General features: G+C 40.6%; 1 protein-coding gene across 1 annotated transcript in view; it reads right to left on the reverse strand.

The window, feature by feature from the left end:
* AKAP13 (A-kinase anchoring protein 13) overlaps positions 1-26,184 on the reverse strand; it is a 74,250-nt gene that overhangs the window by 18,300 nt on the left and 29,766 nt on the right. Inside the window, exons 5-14 of the mRNA XM_050902967.1 lie at positions 25,666-25,849; positions 24,271-24,379; positions 15,999-16,041; positions 14,589-14,694; positions 9,222-9,393; positions 5,960-6,027; positions 3,916-3,982; positions 2,583-2,718; positions 1,518-1,630; positions 294-440 (exon numbers count right to left, since the gene is read on the reverse strand). Of these exons, the coding sequence (XP_050758924.1) occupies positions 294-440; positions 1,518-1,630; positions 2,583-2,718; positions 3,916-3,982; positions 5,960-6,027; positions 9,222-9,393; positions 14,589-14,694; positions 15,999-16,041; positions 24,271-24,379; positions 25,666-25,849 (1,145 nt within the window). The remainder of the gene's footprint in view (positions 1-293; positions 441-1,517; positions 1,631-2,582; positions 2,719-3,915; positions 3,983-5,959; positions 6,028-9,221; positions 9,394-14,588; positions 14,695-15,998; positions 16,042-24,270; positions 24,380-25,665; positions 25,850-26,184) is intronic.

Raw genomic sequence — 26,184 nt, forward strand, 5'->3', positions numbered from 1 at the left:
AGGAGAAGACTTCCTAGCTAGCTGCTCTGCTGTAACAGAGTTCAAATGTCACCAGCAGACAAATGAGACGCAATTTCTGGGTTTTTTTGATGGCTTCCAGATATGTGAAGTGCAGAAAGAAAGCTTTCACAGAATACATTACGTTTCTAAGAACTTCAAGAATGAAACTTTGGCTTCTGAGGAAACCAAGTCAATGTTCCTATTCACTGACCTCAAGCTTCCCAAATCCATGGGTGCGAGTATATCAAGAAGCTATCTACAATGAGTGAAAAATTAAGATGCAGGTATCTCACCGTAAATGACATCTTGCCGTTTGACAACATCTTTATTTTGCTGCTGTAGGAACTTGCTGTCCACTACTTGGCTCCAGGACTCTGCCTCCAGCTGCTTGGAATCTAATTCCAGGTCTCCCATCAGCTGTCCTTCATTCATGTCCGCACCTTCACAAAGCAACGTAAGTGCCATTAAGATGTGGGTAACTTGTCTCATTTGAGATTCCTGTCTGTTCATTTAGGTTTAGGCTTTCTCTGTCACACCACAGACATCACACATGTTCTCCTTCACTGACACAAAAATGATCATATGGAATTGGTACAATTCCCGTAAGGACCAGGTTATGAAAAGCACTTTTAAAGGTTATTTGCTAATTGCACAAAACTAGTTCACCATTTTCACACGGACCAAATTCTAGCTCAGATAAAATACAATGGATTCTTTATCTGCAATGCAACAACATCGAAGATAAATAACAAACCACAACACCCAGTTTGTCTTTCTTCATTTACACCGCTGAATTGGGGGAACTTAGACCTATGTGAAGTCTGTGTTTTCAACCTTAGAAAGCCAGAACTGATGCAGGTAGAAGTGAACCCTACATACATTATATACACACACATATATTTTTAAGAAAGATTGCTCCTTTGTGCAGGAACTGGGAAATTTTCTCTTGTCACCTTGAGCATGCCCTTGTTTAGTCCTCAATAAATTAAAACCATTCTGTTCTTTTCAGGTAAATATTGGCTAAGATGTAAAACTACTGATTATATCCTAAAAAAGCACCATATATAAAAAATATTTAAACTTAAGAAATTAATTTAGCTGACTTCACTTTCAAACCCACCAAACTAAACAATACGTTTCTTCCTTCCCCACTCTGGGAAAAATACAAAATGCAAGACATCAGCATGAAAAAGGTGACAGAGTGCAAAATCTGTGCCTGTATAAATGGGCCAGAGGTGCAGAACAGAAGAGGAAATATTTGTCCCTGAGCTAAACTCCAAGTAACTCAACTGTAACTGAAACCTTCTAAATGTTTTCCCACAATTGAACAAGCTAAAGAAACTACTATGCGGGGCTTTGTTTTGGTTTATCATATTAATATTCTAAGATCAAAGTAAATGCACTTTAATTGTCCATTAGAAAGGAAACACTTGCTGAAATGCCAAAATGGACTTTCTATTTCTGGAAAGCAGCACTGAGTCCTTCCTTTTGCTATAAATGCCATGGGGATCTCTTACCTTCGTCAACCAGAGACTCCATGGACTCATTCACCCGGCTGATTTTATGTAAGGAGTCTGTTGACTGCGACAGGAATTTCCAAGTGTGTATTAAGCTGTCATCGTTCCCAACTCTGCAGAAAAACAACACAGAATATTGTTTACGACATAAAAAACCCAGCCAAATGTAACTTCAAATATACAGAAGAAATGTATTTTAAATATGCATTGAAAACCAATGCAAGTGTTGCACAGTTATGTACAGAAATGGACTTTTATTAATTGTTTTCTAACAACTACCCATTGGGGCTTAATAAGCTGTAAGATCTACAGTTCTGAGCGACAGTGTTTCTTCTATAAAGAATCACACCTGAGGTTTTATGATTTGGATAACTCCTTTTCATTACTTTCCATTCTACAGTCACTTCCCATCCTCATTGTCCTTGGTGCAAGCAGTGCAAAAATGCAACACAAAAGGCTATCCAAGAGTCTTTATCGCTAGCTCTGAGAAAGATCAGAAAAATGGACTAAAATAAATTTCACCATGAATAGCCAGGGCACACAAACTGTCCAGAACATGCCAGTCCATGCTATTGCCCTGCGTGTAGAACTGTTCAATATGCAGGTAGTGTAGGAACTATAAATTAGATTTTCTTCTATGATTTTTTTGTAATTAATTATGTACAATGCAGTCCTAAAACACCATGAAGACTGCAGCTCTGTGCCTCCACCCTATCGTTATGGACACAAAAGTTAATACTGTGTGCCTGCACAGTACCCAGCCCAAGGCAAGGGAATTTCCTCCTGGAGCCTGGGGCATCTCTACAAAGTGGCCTTGAATATAACCAGGCCAACTCAGATGCCTCTGAACTCATGCCATGACTAAACTAACCCAGACAATCTGATTGTGCAGAAGACAACTGATGGTATCATATATAATATGGGTATTTCTGGTTTTGTGATCCTCTTTTGTACCGTTAACACAAATCATAGTACACAAATTTATTTTTAATGAGATCTGAATTTCTTTATGCTTGCAGCGTCAGATAATACACACATACTCATGTGCGCAGGGAGAAACCTTACCCTGCAATGTTCTGTATTGAGACACTTTTCGAAAGTGCTGTAGTCTGTTGTGATCTCCTGTTATTGAATATTGAGGTTACGGTGTTTTCATCAGGAGCAAGTATTGCAGAGCGAGGGCGCTCCTTCGGTTGTGAGCCTGGAAGGGAAATGTCAGAGAAAAGTCAGCTCATGCAACTGCGCTGTTAACTGTGATGATGATGACTTAAAGAAACCAGGCTCTAAAATTCACTTCCTTTTCTTTCTAGAATCATCACCAGGAGATCTCAGCTGTTAGAAACAGCCGTATGAAGGAAAGAACATCGACCTCTGTGCAGAACTGACTGCATTGCACTACACGTAAAAGATCTAGGTGGGATCTGCAAGTACAGAAACATACGTTTGGGAAACTGAATTTAACTTTATTTGATAAATAATCACATGTAGCAATCTACTATGTTGCTTTTTAATTTCCGTGGCCCTATAACAATATACATCCTCCTGCTTCTGGTCTCACTTTTTGAGATCGCTTTCAGTACATACCACAGAGAAATGCTAATCCTTATGTCATTATACTATCACATACCTTTAACTAATCTTTTCATATTAATTTCAGATTTTCCCTTCTTCAGATGCATTTCTGCTTTCTGGAGCGATACCTCTGAATTTCATGAGAAATACCACAGTGGGTACGTCTGTATCATACAGTGTGGTTCCATATAGTGATCTCCAAGCTACCACTAAATAAGCTTATCAAATGATGGCACTAGAAAACCCACGTGGGCTATTTCACTCCTGTTCTTTGCCCTCAGTCACACTGGGTAGCTCTGCACTGCAGTGTGTATCTCAGCGCAGCCAGGAAGTTTGTCAGGATTGCTCCTATTCAAAATTAAACTTTCTGGTTTTACTACCTCAAAGCATAAGACTATTTAATTAAAAAAAAAAAAAAATTATTTTGAACAAGCATCCTCTCCACTTAACAATTTCTGTTAATATAATACTCATAGTTGGATTTTTTCCAATGTCAGACACCCATGGACATAGGCTGCATCTTCCAGATTTTGTGAACTTACCAGCTGTTGGCCTTCAGCAAGCTACAGCAGTCAAATAGTTATTCTAAATCTGAGATGACTCTACATTGCTTAAAGCTACATGGACGCTGCAGACATGGATAAACTCTGTGCAACTTCAGTACAACTTCTGAAATCCCAAACATTGCTTATCATGCACAGAAGATGCTCTCATCCCTGCTTTGATAAATGCTTATCTTTCATAATATCAAATATTAGTTGTCAGAACAGTTAAGAACAGCAGATACAGACCATCACCAAAGCAGAGGGAAAGGAAGTTTTCTTACTTTTGTTTCTCATGGTTACTGTGGGTAATGAAGAGGTATCATGTGCCTGCAGCATCCCTCTCTGTGGCTGAAAGAAAAATGAAATTCACTGTCATTTCTTCCTCCCTTCTCCCATCAAGCTGTGCCACATAAATAAAAAAAGCTATGTTTTTTCTGAATCCTCTCAGAACAGATCAGTTCTTGGCTGTATGTGTATTTTTTTTTATCTATAAATATACGCACACCCCCCGCCCCCAGTTGACATCAATGAAAGGGGCGAAATAACAGATGGAGAAACGTGCAGCAAATAGGAAAATGAGAAGAGAAAGTGCTGACAATACTGAAGAGAACTGAAAGTCATAATTGTATAAACATTAACTAGCCTGGAGAACCATACTGCAGAAGAGGTTCCTCACGTTTGGGGCAAGCACGAATTCTGCATGTTCCTCATATAAACAACATACATATTTAATAGTTTTCATTATGCATTATATACACATGGTGCTGCATTACAGGATGCAGCATTTGAGAATTAAAAGATATGGCATTTAAGGGTGCTGGACACCCCTGAATTTTGCCAGTGAAGTGTTTTTTGGGTTTGTTTTGGTTTGGTTTTTTTTTTTTCAATCGAAGCATAGGACAGACCATCTCACCATAAGGTCTGTGTACTGCAGGGAACAACGCAGGGAATTTGCTGCCAACAAACACCCTGTGGCGCTGACCTGGAGCATTCACAGAGTCCCAGGGACAACTACTGTATTAACATGTGGGTCTGGGGAATTTCAGGAGAGCCCAGAAAAATTATTCACTATTGTGAATTCACTATTGTCTCTAAATTGGAGAGACGTGGATTTGATGGATGGATCACTTGGTGGACAAGGAATTGGCTGGATGGTCGCACTCAAAGAGTTGCGGTCAACGGCTCGATGTCCAAGTGGAGAGCAGTGACAAGTGGCGTTCCTCAGGTGTCGGTATTGGGACCAGCGCTGTTTAACATCTTTGTCGGCAACATGGACAGTGGGATTGAGTGCACCCTCAGCAAGTTTGCCAACGACACCAGGCTGTGTGGTGCGGTCGACACGCTGGAGGGAAGGGATGCCACTCAGAGGGACCTTGACAGGCTTGAGAGGCAGGGTCGTGCAAACCTCATGAAGTTCAACAAGGGCAAGTGCAAGGTCCTGCATGTGGGTCGGGGCAATCCCAAGCACAAATACAGGCTGGGTGATGAGTGGATTGAGAGCAGCCCTGCGGAGAAGGACTTGGGGGTAGTATTAGTGGATGAAAAACTAAATATGAGCCAGCAATGTGCGCTCACAGCCCAGAAAGGCAATCGCATCCCAGCTGCATCAAAAGAAGAGTGGCTAGCAGGTCAAGGGAGGTGATTATCCCCCTCTGCTCCACTCTCGTGAGATCCTGTCTCGAGTACTGCGTTCAGCGCTGGGGCCCCCAACATAAGAAGGACATGGACCTGTTGGAGCAAGTCCAGAGGCAGGCCATGAAGATGATCAGGGGGCTGGAGCACCTCTTCTATGAGGACAGGCTGAGAGCTGAGGTTGTTCAGCCTGGAGAAGAGAAGGCTCTGGGGAGACCTTACAGTGGCCTTCCAGTACTTAAAGGGGGCCTACAGGAAAGATGGGGAGGGACTCTTTATCAGGGAGTGTAGTGATAGGACAAGGGGTAATGGCTTTAAACTGAAAGAGGGTAGATTTAGATTAGATATTAGGAAGAAATTCTTTACTGTGAGGGTGGTGAGACACTGGAAGAGGTTGCCCAGAGAAGTTGTGGATGCCCCCTCCCTGGAAGTGTTCAAGGCCAGGCTGGATGGGGCTTTGAGCAGCCTGGTCTGGTGGAAGGTGTCCCTGCCCATGGCAGGGGGGTTGGAACTAGAGGATCTTTAAGGTCCCTTCCAACCCAAACCATTCTATGATTCTGTGATAGCACAGGGGCTGAAGTTCTTTCCAACAAGCTGGAAACTTTGGGATGTACAATAGAAGATGTTATATATCTGCATGCTAAATCGTTTAAACTTTTTTATTTATTCAGTAGAGTAGGTGAAATCTCTTACCTTCATTTTGACCTTTGCACAAGAAGCAAAACTCTCCTTACAGCCTTTGTGAACAATTGCATTGCAGTCTGTCAAAAGTAAAAAAACCCAACCAATTAAACAAAAAACCACAGAAAACAGGTCAGTTTTTGCCATTTGTAATCTGAACTGTTATCTTGCACAACTGAGAATTACAACTTTCAGGCATCATTGTGGTTTACATGAGTAGCCACAGATACTGAGAGACAAGCTGCTTTCCCAGATAATTAGCCCTTTGTTTCTTAACAAGATTTCCTCATGGAATTTAACAGGAAATTCTGTTTAAAAATCAATGGAAGGTTGAGTCACCAGGGTCCTAATGGGTCTTAAATTAAAAAAAAAAAAAAAAAAAAAAAAAAAAAAAGATGGAGTTATTCCTCTGAAAGAAAAGTAAGGTGGAAAGCAGAAGCCAGAGACAGAAACAGAAACCAATTGTAGGGCCAATATTTTCTCTGCAAACACAAATACTGTTCTTATCAAGACAAGGATTATGGGATCCAAACGACAGGAAAAGGACAGGAAAATTCATTTACATAAACTCAGACATATCACAGCCAAGATCTACAGTAGAGGAACCAAGTGCTACTGGACTACAGGATTATCAGAAAAAGTAACAGGAGCATCTGCCAGGTGTCTGTGTCTGTGAGGTTGGGACTTCCTGCCGAAAACCAGACTGAAGCCACTGTTTTGGTCCAAACCCACAACATTTACCAATGCAAAGAGCATCATGCTTTAACACCACCCTTTGCTGCATATATGCCAGAGCAAAAGCTGCGTATCTTTTCTGGAATACCTTGAGTCTGCCCATGATCTCTGCCAGCAGATTTCTGGGAATCAAAGTTTTCAAAGATGATTAAAACTGTTTTTTTCATAACAACTGATAATTGGGTTTGGAGCATTAACTCTTCTAATAGATGAAAAATCACAACTCAAATGCTCTCAGATGAGATTCACTAGCTTAGAGAAAAACCGTTATTTCCGCTCATTCATGAAAACACATATAACACAGATCATGAATTGTTACACTGTAAGCGTATAGTTCTGAATTATTTCTGGAAGAAATACGAAAGGAAAAAATTCCATGCCCAGAATGACAAAATATGCTTACATTCCTAAAATTTCTTACATTTGGGCCTACTTAATAAAAGCCAGTAATTCTTCTGATATTTTGAGAGAGGTAAAGGTAACGCCATAGGGCGTTGCTATTCTACCGATGTCCCACAATTTCCTGTGCAAGAGAGACAGAAGAAAGAAACCTGCATGTTCTTGCAAAAACCCACAAGCAGTATCATTTTTCAGATCAAACAAGGAAGAGGGACAGAACCTGCTTCTGGTGCATGAAAAGAGGCAGTGAGACAATTCAGAACCATTAAATTCACACTCAAGCCTTGAAAGCCTGAAGGCAGCTCTTTAGTATGTACCATCTAGCAATAGAGCATTTTGATTATTTAGATCAAAAATCTGGTTTCAGGGACTTTATTCCTCCAATTCAACTCTTCAGCAGCCAGGAAGTTCCTCCAACTCCTCTGTATCACTTGTATTAACAATGAAAACCCCAAAAAGCTTTTTTTCTGCAGCACTGATCATAAAAAAGACCAGGCAGAGAGCTATTAAAAATTAGGATTTGCTTGCCCATTTGTTTCAGAGCATGCTAAATCTTTCAGCATTGACTAGCTGTTTCAGGAAATGTTCAGCGTCATTGAAAAGTTGAGACATTGATTTAAAATGATCCAGAGCTTTAAAAGGCATTAAGAAAAAGTCACTCATAGGCAAGACAGAGCAGTTATGGTAGCAGTAAAGCACTGAAAAAAAAGGAGTCTACAACAGCAGGTTGTAGACTGGTTATCAGTCATTTCCAAGGCATTTGATGGCTGATTTTAAGATGCGATGGGAGAAAGGACCACTCTCAGATGTGAGCTTACAACCTGGGCCCTGACCAAACTTTCCTTGTGGCATTCATTTTCTGGCCAATGCAGAAAACTTACAATAATTTTCCGTTGTACCTTGAAAAATAAGGAAAGAACGTCTATCCGAAAACACATGACATTGTTGGATTATTTTAACTCATTAGGATATAGAGAGTTAAATCGGGATATATTTGATTTTCTAAGTGGCTTCAGAAGTTGTTAAGAGCGGGGAAAGGGAGAGGATGTGTTTGAGAGCTTATAATTATTGGTGTTTTCCATTTCCCATCAGGCTGACACAGAGCGTGTCTCATACAAACAACTTTGCTGAAATCTATTCTCTTCCAGGAAACTCAAAGCTGCCATCCGGGATTCAGCTGGCTGCTCCTTCCCCTGCTCACTGGAGATGTTTTATACACTGCTTATCTACCAGAAGGAACAGACAGAGACAGAGCCTCCTGCTCCAGCCTGGGAGCAATTCCCGTACATGCTTCGACTCATCTCGAGGCTAGTGGAGTAAAAAAATATTACTAATAGTGAGGAACGGAGAGCCCTGAGCTGCAGTGGGAAAAAGACCTTTTTGTCTGCATATTCTATAGCTTTGAGTTGCTGCGTAAACCAGTCACCATTCTGGTCCTGACCACACAAACGCTGGTGACCTTATCAAGCTACAAGCATGAGAAACCGTCTGATAAGAAAAGAGAACAAAATCACCAGTCTCGCAGAAACCCTTTGCTGTGGTTCCTGTACTGCGTGCATTGTATTGCACGTACTTCACACGCACACAAGGTAGTTGCTGTTTGACCTGTGATGCAATTTCATGTATAAAGGGAGAAGAGGGTTAGTATTTCCTTTTTGTATCATGCTGTTCTTACTGAGGGTTCACTGAAGCAGTGTTTCAGAGAACTAAAGCAATACACTACAGATGGGTGGGACATTTTTTTCCCCATTGGGAATAAAAGCCATGATCCAAGCCAGCTTTCCCTGTCCTCCATCCATCTTAACAAAGCACCTCAGCCCCAAGCCATAACATGCAGGTGAAATAACCAAAGTCCTCCAGCTGACTGATACATCCCAACAAGCAGGGGCAGAAAACCCCACGGGATGCTGCGATGTCCGAGCACAGGCTAGGAAGGAGGTTGCAGGACACCTCCTTGCAGCCATGACTCATTTCAGTCCAGCTTCCATAAGGCAACATGCTGCTCCATGAATCACTATCTCCAAAGTCTCCCTCTCACCCCACATCCTTAAGCAAGAGGAAAATAAAGCATAAGGTTCGCATTTCCCATGTCAGATTTAATGAAAAACAAAAGGAAGGGGGGAAAAAAACCCTGACTTACTTGCACAGTAGTACGAATCCTTATTGAAAGGTTTCATACAGTGGTAACAGGTTGCTTGGGCTACAACGGAGGTTGCAGTGAAGAGATGTCCATTTAACAGCTTCTTATCTTTTTCCTTCTCCTTGGAATCTTTGTCCTTCTCTTTAGTCTTCTCTTTATCTTTCTCTTTTTCCTGCCGACAGAAAATGAACAAATGCCTCGTTGCTTCGCAGAGGTCTATTCTCTAGTTACAAATTCTTCAGTGTTTGCCTTTGGCACTATGACGATATCGATCGACGCACACCTTAACAATAGTCATGTGTCTGCACAGCTCTCTTAAAAAAATCAGCTTACAGCCTCCATGGATGTGGATTAACATACTATTGACTCACAGAGCCTTCTGCACAGGTATCTCACCAACAGACATGCAATTGAGTCTGTTCTGAAGGCAGCTATTTTCTTCCACCTTTGTTTTATATTTGCTTGGTTTAATGACTTACCTCTTTTCTTCTTCTGGGCTCTCATCAATCTCTTCAGCACTTTCAATGAATTGTGTTAAATATGAACACCACGTCTAACGTGGATCAAACTTTCAACACAGTTGATTTTTAAGGCCAAACCGTAAGACTCGTGCTTTGCAACTGCATTTTTAATGGAGAACACAAGCTCTTCCTCGGTGCCTGCATAGCATCACTACCAGAGTATTTCGACCTCCATTTTCCTTCTGACTAGCAACTTTTTCAGCAGTTTCATGCAACCCCAAGTAACTATGTGGAGCTTTTTGGGGAAATGGATCTTTCACAAACTCTTGAAATATGGCACCACAGAAAGGCTGAGGAACAACAGCAACACCATAAAAGATTATCTCGTCCGGAAGCCACAGTTCAACCTCTGGGCTACTCAGCTTTGGAAAGATGACAAGCACAGCCAGCTTCTCCAACTTTTAGCAGAGTTTTTGATTACCTTTCTATCGCTACCTGAGATAGAAAATGCTAAATACTAAAAATTTGAAATACTTTTCCCTGCAGCCTTTCGCGGATTTGGAATTCTCCCAAACAATTTTTAAAGGAAACTCCATAGAAAAACTCCAAATTTGAAATACAGCGACTCCTTGTCTTTCTATGTACCACCCTACAAAATGTTTACCGTACAATTCAGCTCCAGATCTGTATTTTAACTGTTACTGCTGATGTCATGGCATCTGAAAGAGCAGCTTAACCAGAAATTGGTAAAGGCTTCTGTAAGGTTATCTTTGCGTTTTGTTATTTATATGCCACATACCCTTTGCTGAATATTGTCACAGCCTAAATATCAGAGAGCTGCAGAGCAGCCCATGTGAGCAACCGCCATGAAGTGGTTAAAAGAGGTATTGAGCTCTGCTGTCACCAACAGGGAAACTTTTGAGCCTTTGATGACACACTCAAATAATTAGTAACTCAGCCTAAGGTCTCCCCTCTCCCAACACACCCCAGGCAAAATGCCAGTCTCCCTGCAAAGCCTCATAAACAAAAAGTCTATTTACTGGCCCCAAACGCTATTTGGTTCTGCAAATACACAAAACCAGGAGCATTACCGTATGGAATAATCCTGTCTGAAGCAGAAAACCTGCCAGAAAGAGTCTTCTTTGCAGCATATCTCTGGCTCCTTTGAGCCATCAGTTTGGATCACCACCCCACGTAAAACTCCACAGGCCCGTTTCTCCATCCGCTGACCTGTCCACCTTTAACCATGTCCAGCCTGGCAGGATTCAAGAACTAAAACTCTGCAGTTTAGTCCTTGGCCGATGGTATCAAGTTGATGGCTGGAGTTTTGCTCTATTGCCAGGACTTGCGAAGCTCCAGGAGAAAAGATCACCCTATGCGCAAGGCAGATCTTGCGACTCTCGTGCTTAAAATGCTGAAAGGAGATTCACCGTGCTATACTTTAAGTGTACCTGACATTTACTGCAAAGCCCAGTAATTCTAGAGTCTGGAATAATACCCCGTCTTCATAAAAATCACTGTAAAAAACATTTTAATTAAAGCTTAACGACCCCAGGAAAAACAGGAAACGGGTGCACCACTTTCAAGGAGGAAACAGCAAACTTCATACACGGGATGCCAGCCATACCACTGAAATACAAGGTCTCAAAATGAGATTTTATTTACTCTTTTTTTTTTCCTGACAGTTACTGGAACTTCTTTTTAAACAAGGATTGTAAAAACAAAACCATTTTCCTGCGCTATTGGAGCTGCCAGCGTGACTTGAAGCATGGCTTCACAGCTGAACCTGCACCAACGTGCACTAACAGACACGACGGGTACCGCAACTCGGTCGTACGGCCCAAAATAACAGACTGCGCGCTGCAGCAGCGGATCCCGCTCCGAAATAACCACAAAGCTCTTACCTCCCAATGCTTAAGTCCCACTAGCTTCACTGTTATTTGAGGTACTTCGGCAAATTTATTCCATTTTATCGACATCCTTCCCCCGGGGGCAGGAGAGCTGCTCCCCACCAGCATTAGCCCATCGTGACGGCCAAGAGCTGCCAGCACGGCCGGCCACAGGGACGGGAGTCAGCGAGGAGTTGAGCAAAAGGGGGAGGGCGGGACGATTGCTGCTGACTTCCTTGAAGATGATTTTAGCTACTTTGCCATTGCTTTCATCTTACCCTACCCTAGCTTCCACTGCTAAAAAAAACCCCCAACCTAAGAAAAAAAAAAAAAATACAGGCAGGAAAGGATGGGATTAATATTTTAGAAGTCACAAGTCAATACGAGACCACCCATTTAAAAGGCAGAGGGTGGTAAATCAAACCTCTCTGTGATGTTTGGGATACAGAAAAAGTGAATTTTAACATACCTCAGTGTTGCTATGTAGTACTTCAGTAAACAAAGTGCTGCAGAAGATTTCCAAGACAGAAAGGTTTCACGTGTTTGCGCTCCTCCTGCTCTACAGGTCACAAATATTCCCTGTCTCCTAGTGCTTTCAAACACTTACAACTCACTACAGACACCGAAACGCTGTTGGTGGTATAGCACTGCCTAATAACTGCGCAAGTCAAGGAAAAAGAGAAATTACTCATGCTAATTTTTTTGTCGTCATTTCCCAGAAACTCTCTACCAAAATGAAGAAAATGAGTAATATTTTTTTCTAATTGACAGAGATATAACACGTTTTAGACTTCACAAACGTGAATCAGTGCACGCTGCTGATTTCAAGAGATTCGCCGACTAATCCCCAAATAACACAAAGTACATGCCAGACATGGGTAAATTCACACAAATATCTAACAGTATCCCCTCCAGTTAATACTCCAAACACCCCTTTATTTTTAGGGTTTTTTTACGTAATTGTTTACACCATTTTCAGAAAGAGCTGTTGCCATTAGTAGACTCAGATGTGCTTTATTTTACGGTTCATCTTAGAAAACTGTATTTCTGAAGGTTTGGAGAAATGTAAAACCTATCTGGAAAGAAGTTGAAGCCTCTCTCCCTCTTGACAGCCCAGACAGCAGCAGAAACCAACTCTTCCTGTCCAACTTCCTCTTTCAAGGTTTGTTATTTTTCTTTTTAACTCTTACAGGTTTTCATTGACCATAACGCTTCTGAGAAATCAGTGTTCCCAAGAATTTTTAGGTCAAATTATTTAAATGTACAGCTGAAGCCCTAAAAACGTATGTAATGCAAACAGTCCACCGCGAGCAGGGAAGAAATTGTAATTTGAATGATATTATGGCTTTTCAGTTCGTAAAAATATCAGAACTGATACGAGCTGCAGTTTTTCTGGTGCGTATTATTGTTGGGATTTTGGAGCAATTCTTTATCAACAGTTTCAGACACAATCATGAAATTAGTGAAATCAGACTGCATTTATTTAACAAAACCAGAGCGAATATCTCAAAGCACTTCTGTTATGTTTTCTTACCTGACCCAACTAGATCTCTTTTTTATATCTATATATCCAGTTCTTGCTTTAGAGATTATACACCCGAAGCGCCAGAACCAGTTAACGAATTTCCAGTCTTGTTCACAGTCTGTGCAACATGCTCCACAACTTCTCGCTAGTGGTTTGCACAGAGGTTTCTATGTAAACAGTTTTGGGTTGTTTTTTTTTTTTTTTGACATTGTACTTTGCAGCAGGGAACAGCATTGTCTTAAAGCTGCTCAGCAGCAGCTTTGAGCCGCTGGTACTTGCAGCTTGCATCTTTAAAGGCAGATCCATAAAGAGGAACTGTGCATTAGGATGACTGATCTCACTACAGTTGGTACCTCACTGCAAAGGTGACGCAATCTTCCAAAAACGTGTATCAAAATGTGCGTTGAACCATGAGAGCACACAAGTCCAGCTATGTTAGAGGAACACTCAGGCTGAAACATCAAGTGCTTATGTCGAGAGAGGCTAAAATCAAGTTTGCTTGTGCAGATGAAACATGACCCCTTCCATACGTGTATGCTTCAGCCCAGCCTTATTCTGCAATAGGCACAATGCTCATTATGTCACATTCTGTTTCCCGTTTGCTATTCAGACACTCATTAGAATATGTAATTATGTGTCTCAGGGGCCTTCCAATAGTATTTACCAACATATTAGCTACACATCACCTAACTATATAATACACATTACCCACTGTGAGGTAAGGTGCTCTTAGCTCTGTCAGGCATGATAAACCAAGGTGAAATTCAAGTAAAAAATCCAACCAAGCCAAAAAAACCCCAAACGTATTAATCTTCACGGGACAATCTAAGGCAACAACAACCCATTTGTGTGAAGTATTTAGCATCAATGTAATTATTTCAGTAACCAGTGCTGTTCCCAGGAAATTCAGCTGTGCTAAGCAGCGTTTAACCTTCAGCAAATTAAATCCCAGTGTTTCAAGGACGGAAAAAAGGGGAAAATATAAATATTGGCCATCACTAAAGGTCATGGTTTGAGCAACTTCTCCAGCAGTGCATGGGAACTTTGTGGCAAAGGTAAAAATAAAAGGGAAACAATACAGCTGTCGGCAGCCAGTCCCTTCTTACAGCTCCTGTCCTCATTTTATTAAACACCTCTCAGGTTCTGTAAAAATTAGACCCATCAATCACTGCAAAGCCATAACTCATGCCGGAGCACAATCTATTCTCTATAATAAATGAAGCTTCATTCTGTGGGGAAAAGAGGCAAAAACATTGCACGGGAAGACTCACCTCAGATACATTTCAATTTTGGGGTGCTAAGATTTCCCATGTAGCTATTCCCTATTACCCCACAGACAATCCTCCCCTCACAAAAGGAAGAAAAGAAGAAAAAAGAAAAGAAAGTCAGGCAAAGACATAAATACCACCCTATGGAAACACACTGAAATACAGAATTCATCTCTGCTACCTATGGGTATTTCACAGCTGTATGAATCACAAGCAGCACTTACTTTGCTCTTCTTGCTGCTGGACATTTTATTCCTGAGGTAGCTGAAGGTGCGACTGACTTTTGTTACACTTTTACCAGCGGGGACACTGCTGCTCTCTTCAGATATGCTAAAAACAAACAAGAAAGAGGTTGCTTTTATTTTTTTTTTCTCCCAAAGCATCTATTAAATGGATAGATTATTTTTTAAAGGACAAATGCATTTATTATCCAATAGAGTCACAGGTTGCTTTATGGTGTTATACCAGGGAAGGCAAAAGTGAAGACAAAATGCCAATCCAGTAGTTTGTCATGTATTTCAAGGAATCCTTTTATCTGTTTTTAAGCAATCTCCACTCTCAAACCATGCCATAGCACCCTCTGCTGCTCCCGTGGCCAAATAACCACTAACCAGCTCGCAGCATCTGCCCATTTACATGGCCAATATTGCAGATACACAGTCAGTCTTGCATTTAATCATCGATATTTCAGACAGAAAGGGACAGACATGCACGCATCCTTTAAAGAGAAATCTCCTTCCAGAGAAAGACATCTAATGAACATTTTCAGAAAAAGGCAGTGAGTGTCTTTAACAGAAACCACGCTGTCTGCAAAGCCTCCTCTGAGAAATGAGAATACCACTACTAAGTAATAAACAGCAACGGTTATTTATATTAATTTAGGCATTTCTGGGACGCCAGATACTTTCTGCCACTCTTTACATGCACAAGCTTATGACTTCTTCAGCATCTATGGAAGAATAAGAAATTACAGAGTAAACTATTATTGCATTAAAGAAAAGGACACAGTCTGTCAATAGGAAGTACAATGCAAACCGAAAGCAGAACGACAGAAAGACAAATGAAATCAAAAAGGAGAAAAAACAGCAGTGAGCAGACGTGAAGAGCCTCCCAGCCACAAAATAAAGCCGAAGCTATCAGAGTGACCAGACACCCAGCTCCTTCGGTGCCACAAATGTCCTTCCTCCAGGGAAGCACTTTTAAACCCAGCACCCACCAGAAAGATTATCTCCTCTCTACAGCTTGCAAGGATGAAAAGCAACGTACAAAAACATGATCGTTTTGGCCTTCGTTACAGAAATAGAGACATAATTAACCAAAGGGAAGAACAACTACTTTTAGTGTAAAATGTAACTTAGGGTAAACTGATACTGTTCGATAATAGAGAATCTGATATGTTATTAGCTATGAATAAACACAAAGCCTTGTTAGAGATAAGACCTAGAACAGACTTTCATATTCTGTGATCTAAAATATTCTTCAGCCTTTAGACATACAGGACTGATTTTCACAAGCCTGACAACTTGTGATTTCAGCTGAAGTGCACTGGTGCCAGGAAGGCTTTTGGGTGTCCAAACCAGAGCCCACTGCAGAAGTCCCGCCAGAAGAGATGTGGTACCCCCAGAATACTGTACCTCTGAACCGAGGAACCTGTGGGGCCGCCGAATGCCTGCGTACCTGGAAAAGATCAGAGGGGTGGGGGGTGTGACATGTTAGACTGCAATCTTAGCCCACGGATTTTAAAAACATAGTTTGCATATTTGGACGGTTCAAGAGGAAGGGGAAATGTTTTCCAGAAGTGACTGTTTAGAATAGATTTCATGTGCTCAGGATAAAGCCTGTTCCCTGTATCTTTAGGTGCTCTCAAATTAGATGCTGAGGTGAAAGCCTACTTAGTATTTTTATCATTCTTCAGCTATTAAGCAAAGGATGTGCATCTGTTAAATTTGCTGCTAAATCAGGGTATCTGAATCAGAACTGCCAATTCAATGACAATAGGTATAAATGAGAATCACTCTGCCACAATGCTTTTATTTATACACCACTAGAAAGAATCTATTGTACAATACATCCGGGCTTCATGTATAAAACTTTTCTGCTTGAGAAAATTATAGTTCATTTTCCCATCAAAATCCTGAAGCACTTCATAAAGAGTAAGGGAAACAAGGGAAGCCTTATTTCATTTTCCATGAAACATTACCAGCCTAGGGCTTAGTCACAAAACACTGTGCTTGAGGAAAGTCTGACTTTCGACATGAAGCTGAAGCCCTGCCAACGACACAAATTCTCTTTATACCACAAGAAACCTGCTTGCACAATGCATTTGTAGCAGATTAGGTAGCTGACACCATTTACCAGAACCATCAAAGAATACTGAAAAATCAGGATGAAATGATCCAGGAGAGAGGGCTCTCTCCAGAGTAACTGGGCTTGTCAGGACTCCAAAAAATCCTCGCTACAAGCACTGTCTGCAGTCCTATCTGAAATTCAAGAAGCAGCATGACTGATCATCTTATTAGGCTTCTGCATATACATTGTAAGAACAACAGTACTTTGGCTTCAAATTCTGTTAACGTATTAGCTAAGGGTGAATGCAAAAGAGCCACTTGACATCAGAGGCAAAGATGCTCCTCTATCCAAACGCAGGAAGCACATTAGGAAAAACTGTGCATACAATATACGCCTCATGATTCCAAAATACACATTTTCCTAACTGCTGATTCAAATGTCAACACAGCCTGAGACAGAAACATAATTTCTTCATATTGAGAAACTGAAATACAGGCATACCCCATTACCTAATCCCTGCTTGGAGATCTCTGCTAATATCTCCCTTGCAAAATCTTTCATCTAATTAATGATCTATCCCAAATACATCAAAGTTAGTAATACTGTAACATATATCAAATGAAGTCTACTATTCAATTTCCTGACTCTGCTGCGTTTTTATATAATATCCACTACCTAAGCGCCTACTAAGATCACACAAGTAATTTACAGACTCCCAAATCCCCGGTTAATGCTCCAGTGACCGTGGTTCACGTTTCAGCTCTAGTTTGCCTTTAACATGGGTTAAGCCTCCTTAGCCTTTCCTTTTTTTAACAGATTCATCAATTTGACTGGATTTAAGTATTTCACAAACCTTTTTGTTTCTTTGCAGTTAGCGTAAGAAATATGAACGAACACTGAATCAAGAGCTGTAATAATTTGGTATTTGTGACTGTTTTTCAGCACCTTGAGAAAGTACATTGCATGAGAACTTCAATTATGTACTATTTATCTTTTACTGCAATAGTGTTTTATCTTAAAAATGGGAGATTCTTGACACTGGCAGGCAAAATTGATCCAGACAAAAATGAAGGTGAAAGCCTGTTTATGACTTCATATTTTAGGTTACAATATAACATCATATGATCAACACTCTGCTGCAAGCTATAAAGCCCATGAAGATAAGCATAGAAAAGCACACATTTTCTCACCTTCGGGGTTTTTTTTGAGGTAGAAGAGAGGAAGTAAGGTTTATTTCCATAATTTTTGTGTTTCCTATCATGACCAGGTTCAAAACTGAAATGCTAAAACTGACTTCACAACCCACAAGAAAAAGTTAGTTTTGCTCAAAGGCCAGGACTGCTATCTATATCCAATGAATCTGGGCTAGCAGCCAAATTTTGGTGTACTTATCTGAACACCTTTTAAGCATCACTCACCAAAATTATTTCATATGGTAGTTGGACTTGAAATAGTTCATCAAGGTCCGTTATGCAGAAAGCAGTGACTGGACTAGGATGTTGCAAACAAAAGAAACCAGCTTGCAAGTCCTTAATGCTGGCAGTAATTAAACTTTTGTGGGTCAAGAAATCCAAAGACTTCATAATAACTTTCTAAAATGCACAGACTGGCTTGTCCAGCCACCTGAAATCCACATCTTAAATATACCATTATATCAAACAAACTGCAACTAATTTTCCATACTCTAGGGAAAAACAGGCATGGAGAGGTTGAGGAGCAGTAACTGAAATGCAAGTGCAATCTCAATGCTAACACATCCATCCTCTTACGAGAAACGAACCCTGAAGACGTGAAAAAATAAACAAACTGGTCTGGGATTACTACATGAAAAATGCCCATTGCCAAAGCAGTGTTATGAATAGCTGTGGCTAAACCAACCTTTATATAAAGTCACCACAGTACCCTCAAATATGAGGAAATAAAACACATGTAAAGAAAGCAACTTTTTTGTTTGAGACAATATCTGACATTATTTTAAATGCTCATTGTTAACACCAGCACTGTTGAGGGAGAGAAGATAAATACAGGCTAACAGAAATACCTCCCAAAATTGCTATACCCTAACCTGACTATTAGGAATTACTTAACTGGTTGGATGCTTAAAACAAACAAAAATAAATAACCCCCCCAAACTCAAAAAACAAACAAACAAACAAACAAAGTAAATCTACCAGAAAGTTTAGCTAAGCGTACTTTTTACCGCAGGAGCGTGACAACGCACAGCTGCGTGTTTGCAGTTCTCTTTGTGGGGATCATGAATTGTGAGTTTAGTTAAAGGCAGAAGAGGACAGAACAAAGGGGAAGGAGGAAGGAGCTTAAATATGGAAGTGGGTAGTATCACACCTGGGAAGAGCACAGGATTTTCTTGTAGGAAGGGACAAACCCACTGTGAATACTGGGAATGGACAGGAGAATTTAGATACTTATAACATGGATGGTGTGGAGATTTTTTAAATTCAGGAAGCAACCAAAATCTATTGGACTGGAAAGCAATTTCCCCCATCCCAGTATGGACACGAGGGATGTGGGCTAGTTTCCTTGCAAACCTTTGATTTGAACCAACCAATGCAGCTGCTCTGAATTTTCTCTTTAGATAGAGAATTATCTGTTCTGGTTTATTTCAACAGTCTAATAAAACATGCTTAAGAAATAGGAAACATTTTCAATTATCTTTGATAAGCCTATTTAAAAAAAACAAGAGGAGTCTAGATTACTTGAATTCAGTCTTCTGCCCTAGTTGGGTTTCTTTTAGCAATGGAGTTTGCAGGAGGGAAAAAAAAGCTACCATATAACACTCGCCTGTTTCCCAACAAAACCATTCTGATTATACTATCAGGACCTAGATATGAACACCTTGACGATTTAAGGTGTTTGGCTGCAACGTATGCTTTTTGCTCAGCAGGGGAACTGTGAAGTTGCAACCAAGATTTTCAGAATTTAATATCAGGGCTTCTCTCCTCTTCTCCTACTTCCACCGAGCAATGTACTCACTCTCACCTATGGAGGGCAAGGATCTACCTCTTCTGTTAACTCCATGCACTGCAACAATCGCAAGACAAGTATTTTGGTTTTAATAAAAAGGTAATGACTACATTGCTGGTCAGAGTGGCAGATGGGCAAATATTTGCCACAGGGATACAGACCAAAACTAACCAGATGAGACATGATAGTGCTGATGTACAAGACTCTTTGGATTACAAACCTTTTATTCTGCCATTAGTTAGTATTCAGATACAGGACTCAGGTAATGCTGTTAGACATCAGGCAATGGAAAGGTTAGTTCAATGTTTGCAAGGTGAAACTTCAAGGTCTAAAGCACAAAACCAGATTTCCCTTTGTTTCCACCCATAATGGCTGCAGTGCACAGAAAACGATTACTTACTATCCAACTCCTCCTCCTCATCACTGGAAGAAGAGCCAATAGAAAAGAGAGTTTTAGACTTAGGAATGAGTGGAGAGATGCTGAAGGAGAAGGAGATTCGTCTCGATGGTCGAGTCCGGCCCTGGGCTGAGAAGTGGGTTAACAGCAGACATTAGAGCATGCTTGAAAATGCATTTAATAATAAAAAGGAGAGGAAAGCGGCCAAAGCAAACTAAAACCAAAGCAAAGGAAATGTCTGCAAAGCAGCTGGCTTCAGAAAAGGCACAAGAAACAAAGAATTGAGAACGTGCGAATTCCAGAGGATGCAGGTTTCAGAGGATGCAGGTCTCACTGCATGCATAACTCGAGGTTTAAGGTTTTCCTTATTTTTGCTGGCATCTTTTTATAGGACCTCTTAATGAAGACTTACATGTGAACAGTTATTTTCCCAAACAGAATACCAACAACACAGTGGATCTCTGGACAAAGGGCATCTGCCTCACTGAAATAACTGCCAGGGAATCAAACCAGAACAACTCAAGATATTTGTTTAATGGTGCTTTTTGCAGTTAAATGACACAGCAAAGCTGCCAGATATTAGCAAGGATACAAGTGTTGACTTTATCTACCTGGGGAGGTTCTTGCTGCTTCTATCTCTAAAAAACCCCAACATTTTGATAACGTTATGCCCATCAAAGTTTCCAGCTTTAAAAAGGAGACACCTAAATTTCCCTTCTTTTCTTCCCAAATAAAACAGAAAAAACCAAGCATCTCTTCTTCTGCCGCCTTCTAAAACTCACAGTCCTTGTTTTAAAGAAACTGCCTGAACCATGAGAAAAGTCCCTCTGCACCGTCTTCTGTCCTTGTCTGGAAGATGTTTACCAAACAGTGCCAAACTCAGCAATCAGTCTGTGACATCAAATCTCCCACAATTTATTTTTAAGAGTAGCTCTTGCACAGCAGCAGCTTTGCAGCAGTTCTTTATAAATACAATCTTCTCTGAAGAGAGATGTAGGAGCCAGCTAGCCACTCTTAACTGAAATTGCTACACAGCCTCTTATGGAGATGCCCAAGGGTCATACTTCCCAAACCTTCTCGTCATACAAGCACAGGTGGAAACCTCTGACCAATGTCAGGTTGCTGGATACTCATCGCTCACATAGTACATCAGCGTGTCCTCGGGAAAGATGACTGGGACAGGGCTGGGGAAACTGCCCCTGGGACAAGTCTGACCTAAGGGTCTTACATTAAGCATCTACATTAAACATCTCCAGTGCATATATTCAGGCACTTTTAAGTCATTCCATAGCACAGATAAATCAATTCACTTGCACAACAGGGAAAAGAGGCTAAAGACTTTATCAGCATTAAACTTCCAAGAGAAAGAAGTAGCTATTATTACTCCCTTTGAATAAAACATGTCCTTTCAGCCACATACAAAGGGAATTTTTTGTATTGCTGATATCATACCCCAAAACTGAATTCAGAATATAAAAATACTATCCAAGGAATATCCAATGCAATGCAAGCAATGCAAAGCAAACTCCCCTGAAATTTTCCTTCAGCCACTAGTCATAAATGCCAATCGCCTAGAGGCGATTTAACTAAAATTATGTGCACACTTTTCCAGTGTAAGCAGAACAACCCTAGAGGGACCCAATGAAAGGCACTGAAACTGAAGAATTCTTAGCAAGATTCATGCATTAATTTTGTTTAGATTGCCTTTCAAAGGAGTTGTTCTAGTGTCCCAGACCTGAAGAACATGACTAGGCAACACTGCTTTCTTTCTTCTGTAGTCTACTGTCTATTTAGACTAAAAGTCAAGATGAACAATACAACTTTACTGTAAATAGAACCACCTCCTCCAGCACAGTTCAATTCAACTTCCATTTCAGTGGTTTTATTTATAGCAGTTCCTGGCTTTATAACAATGCTCCACACTGGAAATTTGCTATTCCAAAGCCGAAAGCAGTCTTCCGAGCACTCCAGCCAACAGCTCTTGTGACCTCTCTCTATAAAAAGCTGAAGGATTAACAGTTGTGAATGGCCACAGCAGCTCCTGGAACATCTGAGACATCAGATGGAGTGCGGGCTAGAAACTCAGTCTTGGAAATCGCTCCTGCCTCAGTACATATGACAATAAATGGGAAAAATAAGAGAAAGCCATCCATATGTATATTCATTTGGATTTAGCTTTTGAAGCTTTTATGCAGAACACTTTGCTTTCTTCCCATTCAGACGCATTTGCAGGGATCAGAAATTTTTTTTTTTTTTAAAACCTACCACAAAATTATGCAAGTGGAATGAAGAATTAAAGTTTTCCTAGAATTCACCTCCATGAAATCAAGGATTTATTCTTGCATAACTCTGAAGTATTCTGCTGCAACAATATACATTTCAAACCTAGGTGATGCAAGGGAGTTTATACACCAAGGCCTTGTAAAAGGCACTAAGCTACTTCACATATACTTATGGTCACAACTCAAGTAACACTATTCCTCTTTCAAAGTGACTGAGGAAGAATGAAGTGATTTACTGAAGTTTCCAAAGTCAGGAAAGTGTCAGAGTTGGGAAGAGAATCCATGACCTAAATTTTCAAGGTGAGTAATCCTTTTGGATGCTCACATCAACCGCCTCAAATGCATCGATTTTCAGAAACCACCTTCCTATAAAAATGAGGCCCTTCTGAGGTGTTGCAAATTAACTACTGAGAAAATAAAGCTCACAGAAGTGTTACTAATTCTTAACTTCAGTGTCCAAAACTCACAGACATCCGCCTCAAAGCAGAAGACTAACCCTGCTATTTCTTCCACAGCCCCTCTGGAAAGCTTACTACATCTCCTCTTTTCCTTCTTTTTCAACGAGACCATCGTGGCTAGGCTGACTCTAGAAGAAGATGGGATAATCAAACCTGTCCACCACCAGCTCAGGCCTCGACGGCATTTTTAATGTGGGTCATAACACAGAGAAGAGCAGAAAGGCAGCAAGTTGTCCAAGTCCAAGATGGAGGCACAAATCCTCCGCTGTCGTAACCCCCTGCTGTGGGCCTGAAGGAAAGTCTCAATGGAGAAGGAGAGGAGCCTCAGCTGGCCAGGCTCTCTCAACAACCGACAGCGCTTTTTCTGGGAGCCAAGTTATTTATGGTGTTTGGTTAGCAACTGGATGCAATGCCAATAAATTGGTTGCTTCAAAAAAAAATAATGAAGGCCTTCAGCCCAAGGAGGAAAGAGGGTGCGCCATTGCACAGAGAAGGAGCCGGCCTTTTCACAGGACAGACCCGCCCATGTTTTGGTTACCATTGCTGGGGGACACATCCGTTAGGCCACATGCTTATTAATCATGGAAGAACGATGGTGAAGAATTTAAAAACATCTCCTACAAAGCATAATCTCTGTGAGCTTCCTCCAGCAAACCTCCTAAATGAACAAAACACCTTCCTTTAAAGCATCTTTCCCTTGTTCAGCTTTGCAAGGAAGAAGCATGTTAATAAAGAGGAAAAGATCAGAGACCATCACTGATTGACAAGACGTGATCTAAAATGTCAGTATGGTTTCTAGCTGACAATTAATAAAATGAAAACATGTGTAACATGGCCCTTCCTAAGCACATCCAGCTGCAGCTTTTTGAATGACTTTTTAAGCTGAAAGAATCAATTCAGTGAAGTTGAAAAATTAAGTGCTTGTTATCGCTTCAATTAAGCTAAACTGAAAAATTTCACCTAATCATCTTTTATTATTTTCTTCAGGAATGAGATTCAATAAATTACACCCAACTGCCCAAAACATTTAACTCAAAATAAATAGCAACAAACTCCCCCAAGGAGACCAAGACATGGATTCTCAAGTTTCCATATATCAACTTTCAAAAAATCTAGAAGTAGGAAAATAACATCTCAAGTGGAATTTACCTGACAAAGGAAGAAATTCTGAAAGGATGCAAAATTCACTTTTTTTTTTTTAAATAACAAACGCAATAAATCATAGTTTTCGTACCAGTAGTCTAATTAGGAAAAAAAACAAACAAAAGAAACCCAACAGAACTGGAAATACCAGGGATACGCTGGGAAGAACAAAATATGGATCTAAACTGAATGAGTTCTGCCTTTCCACCCACAATTTCATGCAGCAGTGAAACATATATTTCACATAGTATAGGAAAGCAAGAGCAGGGACTAGCAACTTCTGCCTTAGGAAGGTAGCAAGATACATTTAATAATACAGATGACAGAATGGGTAAGGGAAAACTGTGTTACTCACTGTCCAGCACGGGTTTACTAATCGACATTAGAGACATAGATTTGGTCAGTGGAGATGAAACAGTGGAAGAACAGAAATTAAATCCTTGCGGCTGCGATGTTTGATGCATCTGCAGAACAGAAAATAACAACACTGAGCAAATGTGTCAAGAACAACAGCACCACCCCAACTTCAGACCACAGTTCACTGTTCACATTCACTGAAACAGCACTTTTTTTCACTGAAACAATTCACTTTCAAACAGCAGAAAATTTAAACGATCCCAGTATAAGGTAATAGGTGAGAAATGCAAGTACCATAAAAAATGTAATCAGCGTTGCACAGGTGAAATGCAACATTTTGTTTTATCTTTTAACTGTAAGACAACTAATTATGCAACAAACAGAGAGACCCTGGCTGCTTGATTTTCTTGCAAGATATTACAAGACGGATATTGTTAACTGTCTGACGGCCACTGCAATTACTGCTGTGATTCCAACTCCTCAGCATAACTAGACTTTGGTTCAACATGGTAAAAAATCTGATGCTTAGCAGCGCGTCCCCCAAAAATGCCATTCCTCAAAGCAAGAGAAGACACGAGAGTCTTGACATAACAGCTCTACAGGCCAGATCGTGTAAGACCCGTTTACTGCCTTGACATATAGCAGTGACTCTACAAGGTAAATAGACTGGCTGGCTAATGATTCTGGCATGAACCCAGAAAATAGTATAGCTGAAACATCAAACTCAGAAATCCTGGGTATTTATAGTATTTAAGACTATAATTGCTTCTTTAATAAAAATAAGCTGAGATTCTCATAATATTGTGGCTCATCTGTCCTTAATAGCTATCATAGACTTCTGCTCCAGAGATCACTCTAAATTTTCTTAATATGCAATTAACATTTTGCTTAACTGTTGCTTATAATAATGGGCCTTTTGATTCTGGTTACACCTATGAAAGAAAAAAATCTTTATTTTCCTCCTACAGTACGAAAATAAACCTGAAAACTTTAGCAGATAAATTACTACTTGGTACTTGTGTGTATTTCAGGACTGCAAAAGGCAGCATAAGCATTAATTGTGGAAGCCTCACAACACCCACGATGGATAGTATCACTACATCCATGCTAAAAGTTAATAACTTTTCCATGATTATTCATGCAATCAGTGGAAGAAAACTGGGAATTTTCTTGTTCTCACCCTAAGACTTCGCTCATCAACCATGTTGCCCCAAAGAACCAAGCAGCAAATTTAACACAGTGGAAATTCCTCCATGTTAAAAGATGGAAGATTTTAATAATATTATATATATAGCATAGAAGCCTTCACAGTGAGACCGTCACTTGGGAAAATGACTTCCAAGACATTGATGTAGCATTTTCTAGACATCTAACAATAGTTGGACAGCTTTACCTGGTGATCGTAGTCTCTGATTTCTCCTTGCTCGAGTTCTTCAGTGAGCAAGACCAGGGACCCGCACTGATTGCTGGCAAGCGGACTCCGTCTGAGTTCTTTGGAGCTCAGAGAAGAAGCCTCCAAGTTTGTAGAGGGCTTCTTGTTCTCACCAGAGTCTCCAGCAAGGCCTTCTAGGCTGTAACTGAAGAGAAACCATGGAGGTTAGATGCTGACAAACTCTTAGGGACCTGTGTCCTTCCAGCACGTAGCACCTTCAAGCGTAAAACACAAGGCAGTCACTAACTGAACTGTGCAGGGAAATGCTGATGTTATTCCTCAGCATGTTACTTCTCAACGACCAAGTGCAGATAGCAGTGGAGGGGTTTCTATTTTCTTCAGAACAAATAGCAGCATCTTTGTGCCTCTAACGAGACACAGTAGTTGCTTGAACGACCATTCAAACTCCTGGTCAATAGCCTTTCCTACCGTTTTTTTCCTTCTTCTTCTCGAGTGGTGCACAGGAAAATCTAGAAATAC

This window comes from Gymnogyps californianus, chromosome 11, assembly GCF_018139145.2.
Source record: "Gymnogyps californianus isolate 813 chromosome 11, ASM1813914v2, whole genome shotgun sequence".
Lineage (NCBI taxonomy): Eukaryota > Metazoa > Chordata > Aves > Accipitriformes > Cathartidae > Gymnogyps > Gymnogyps californianus.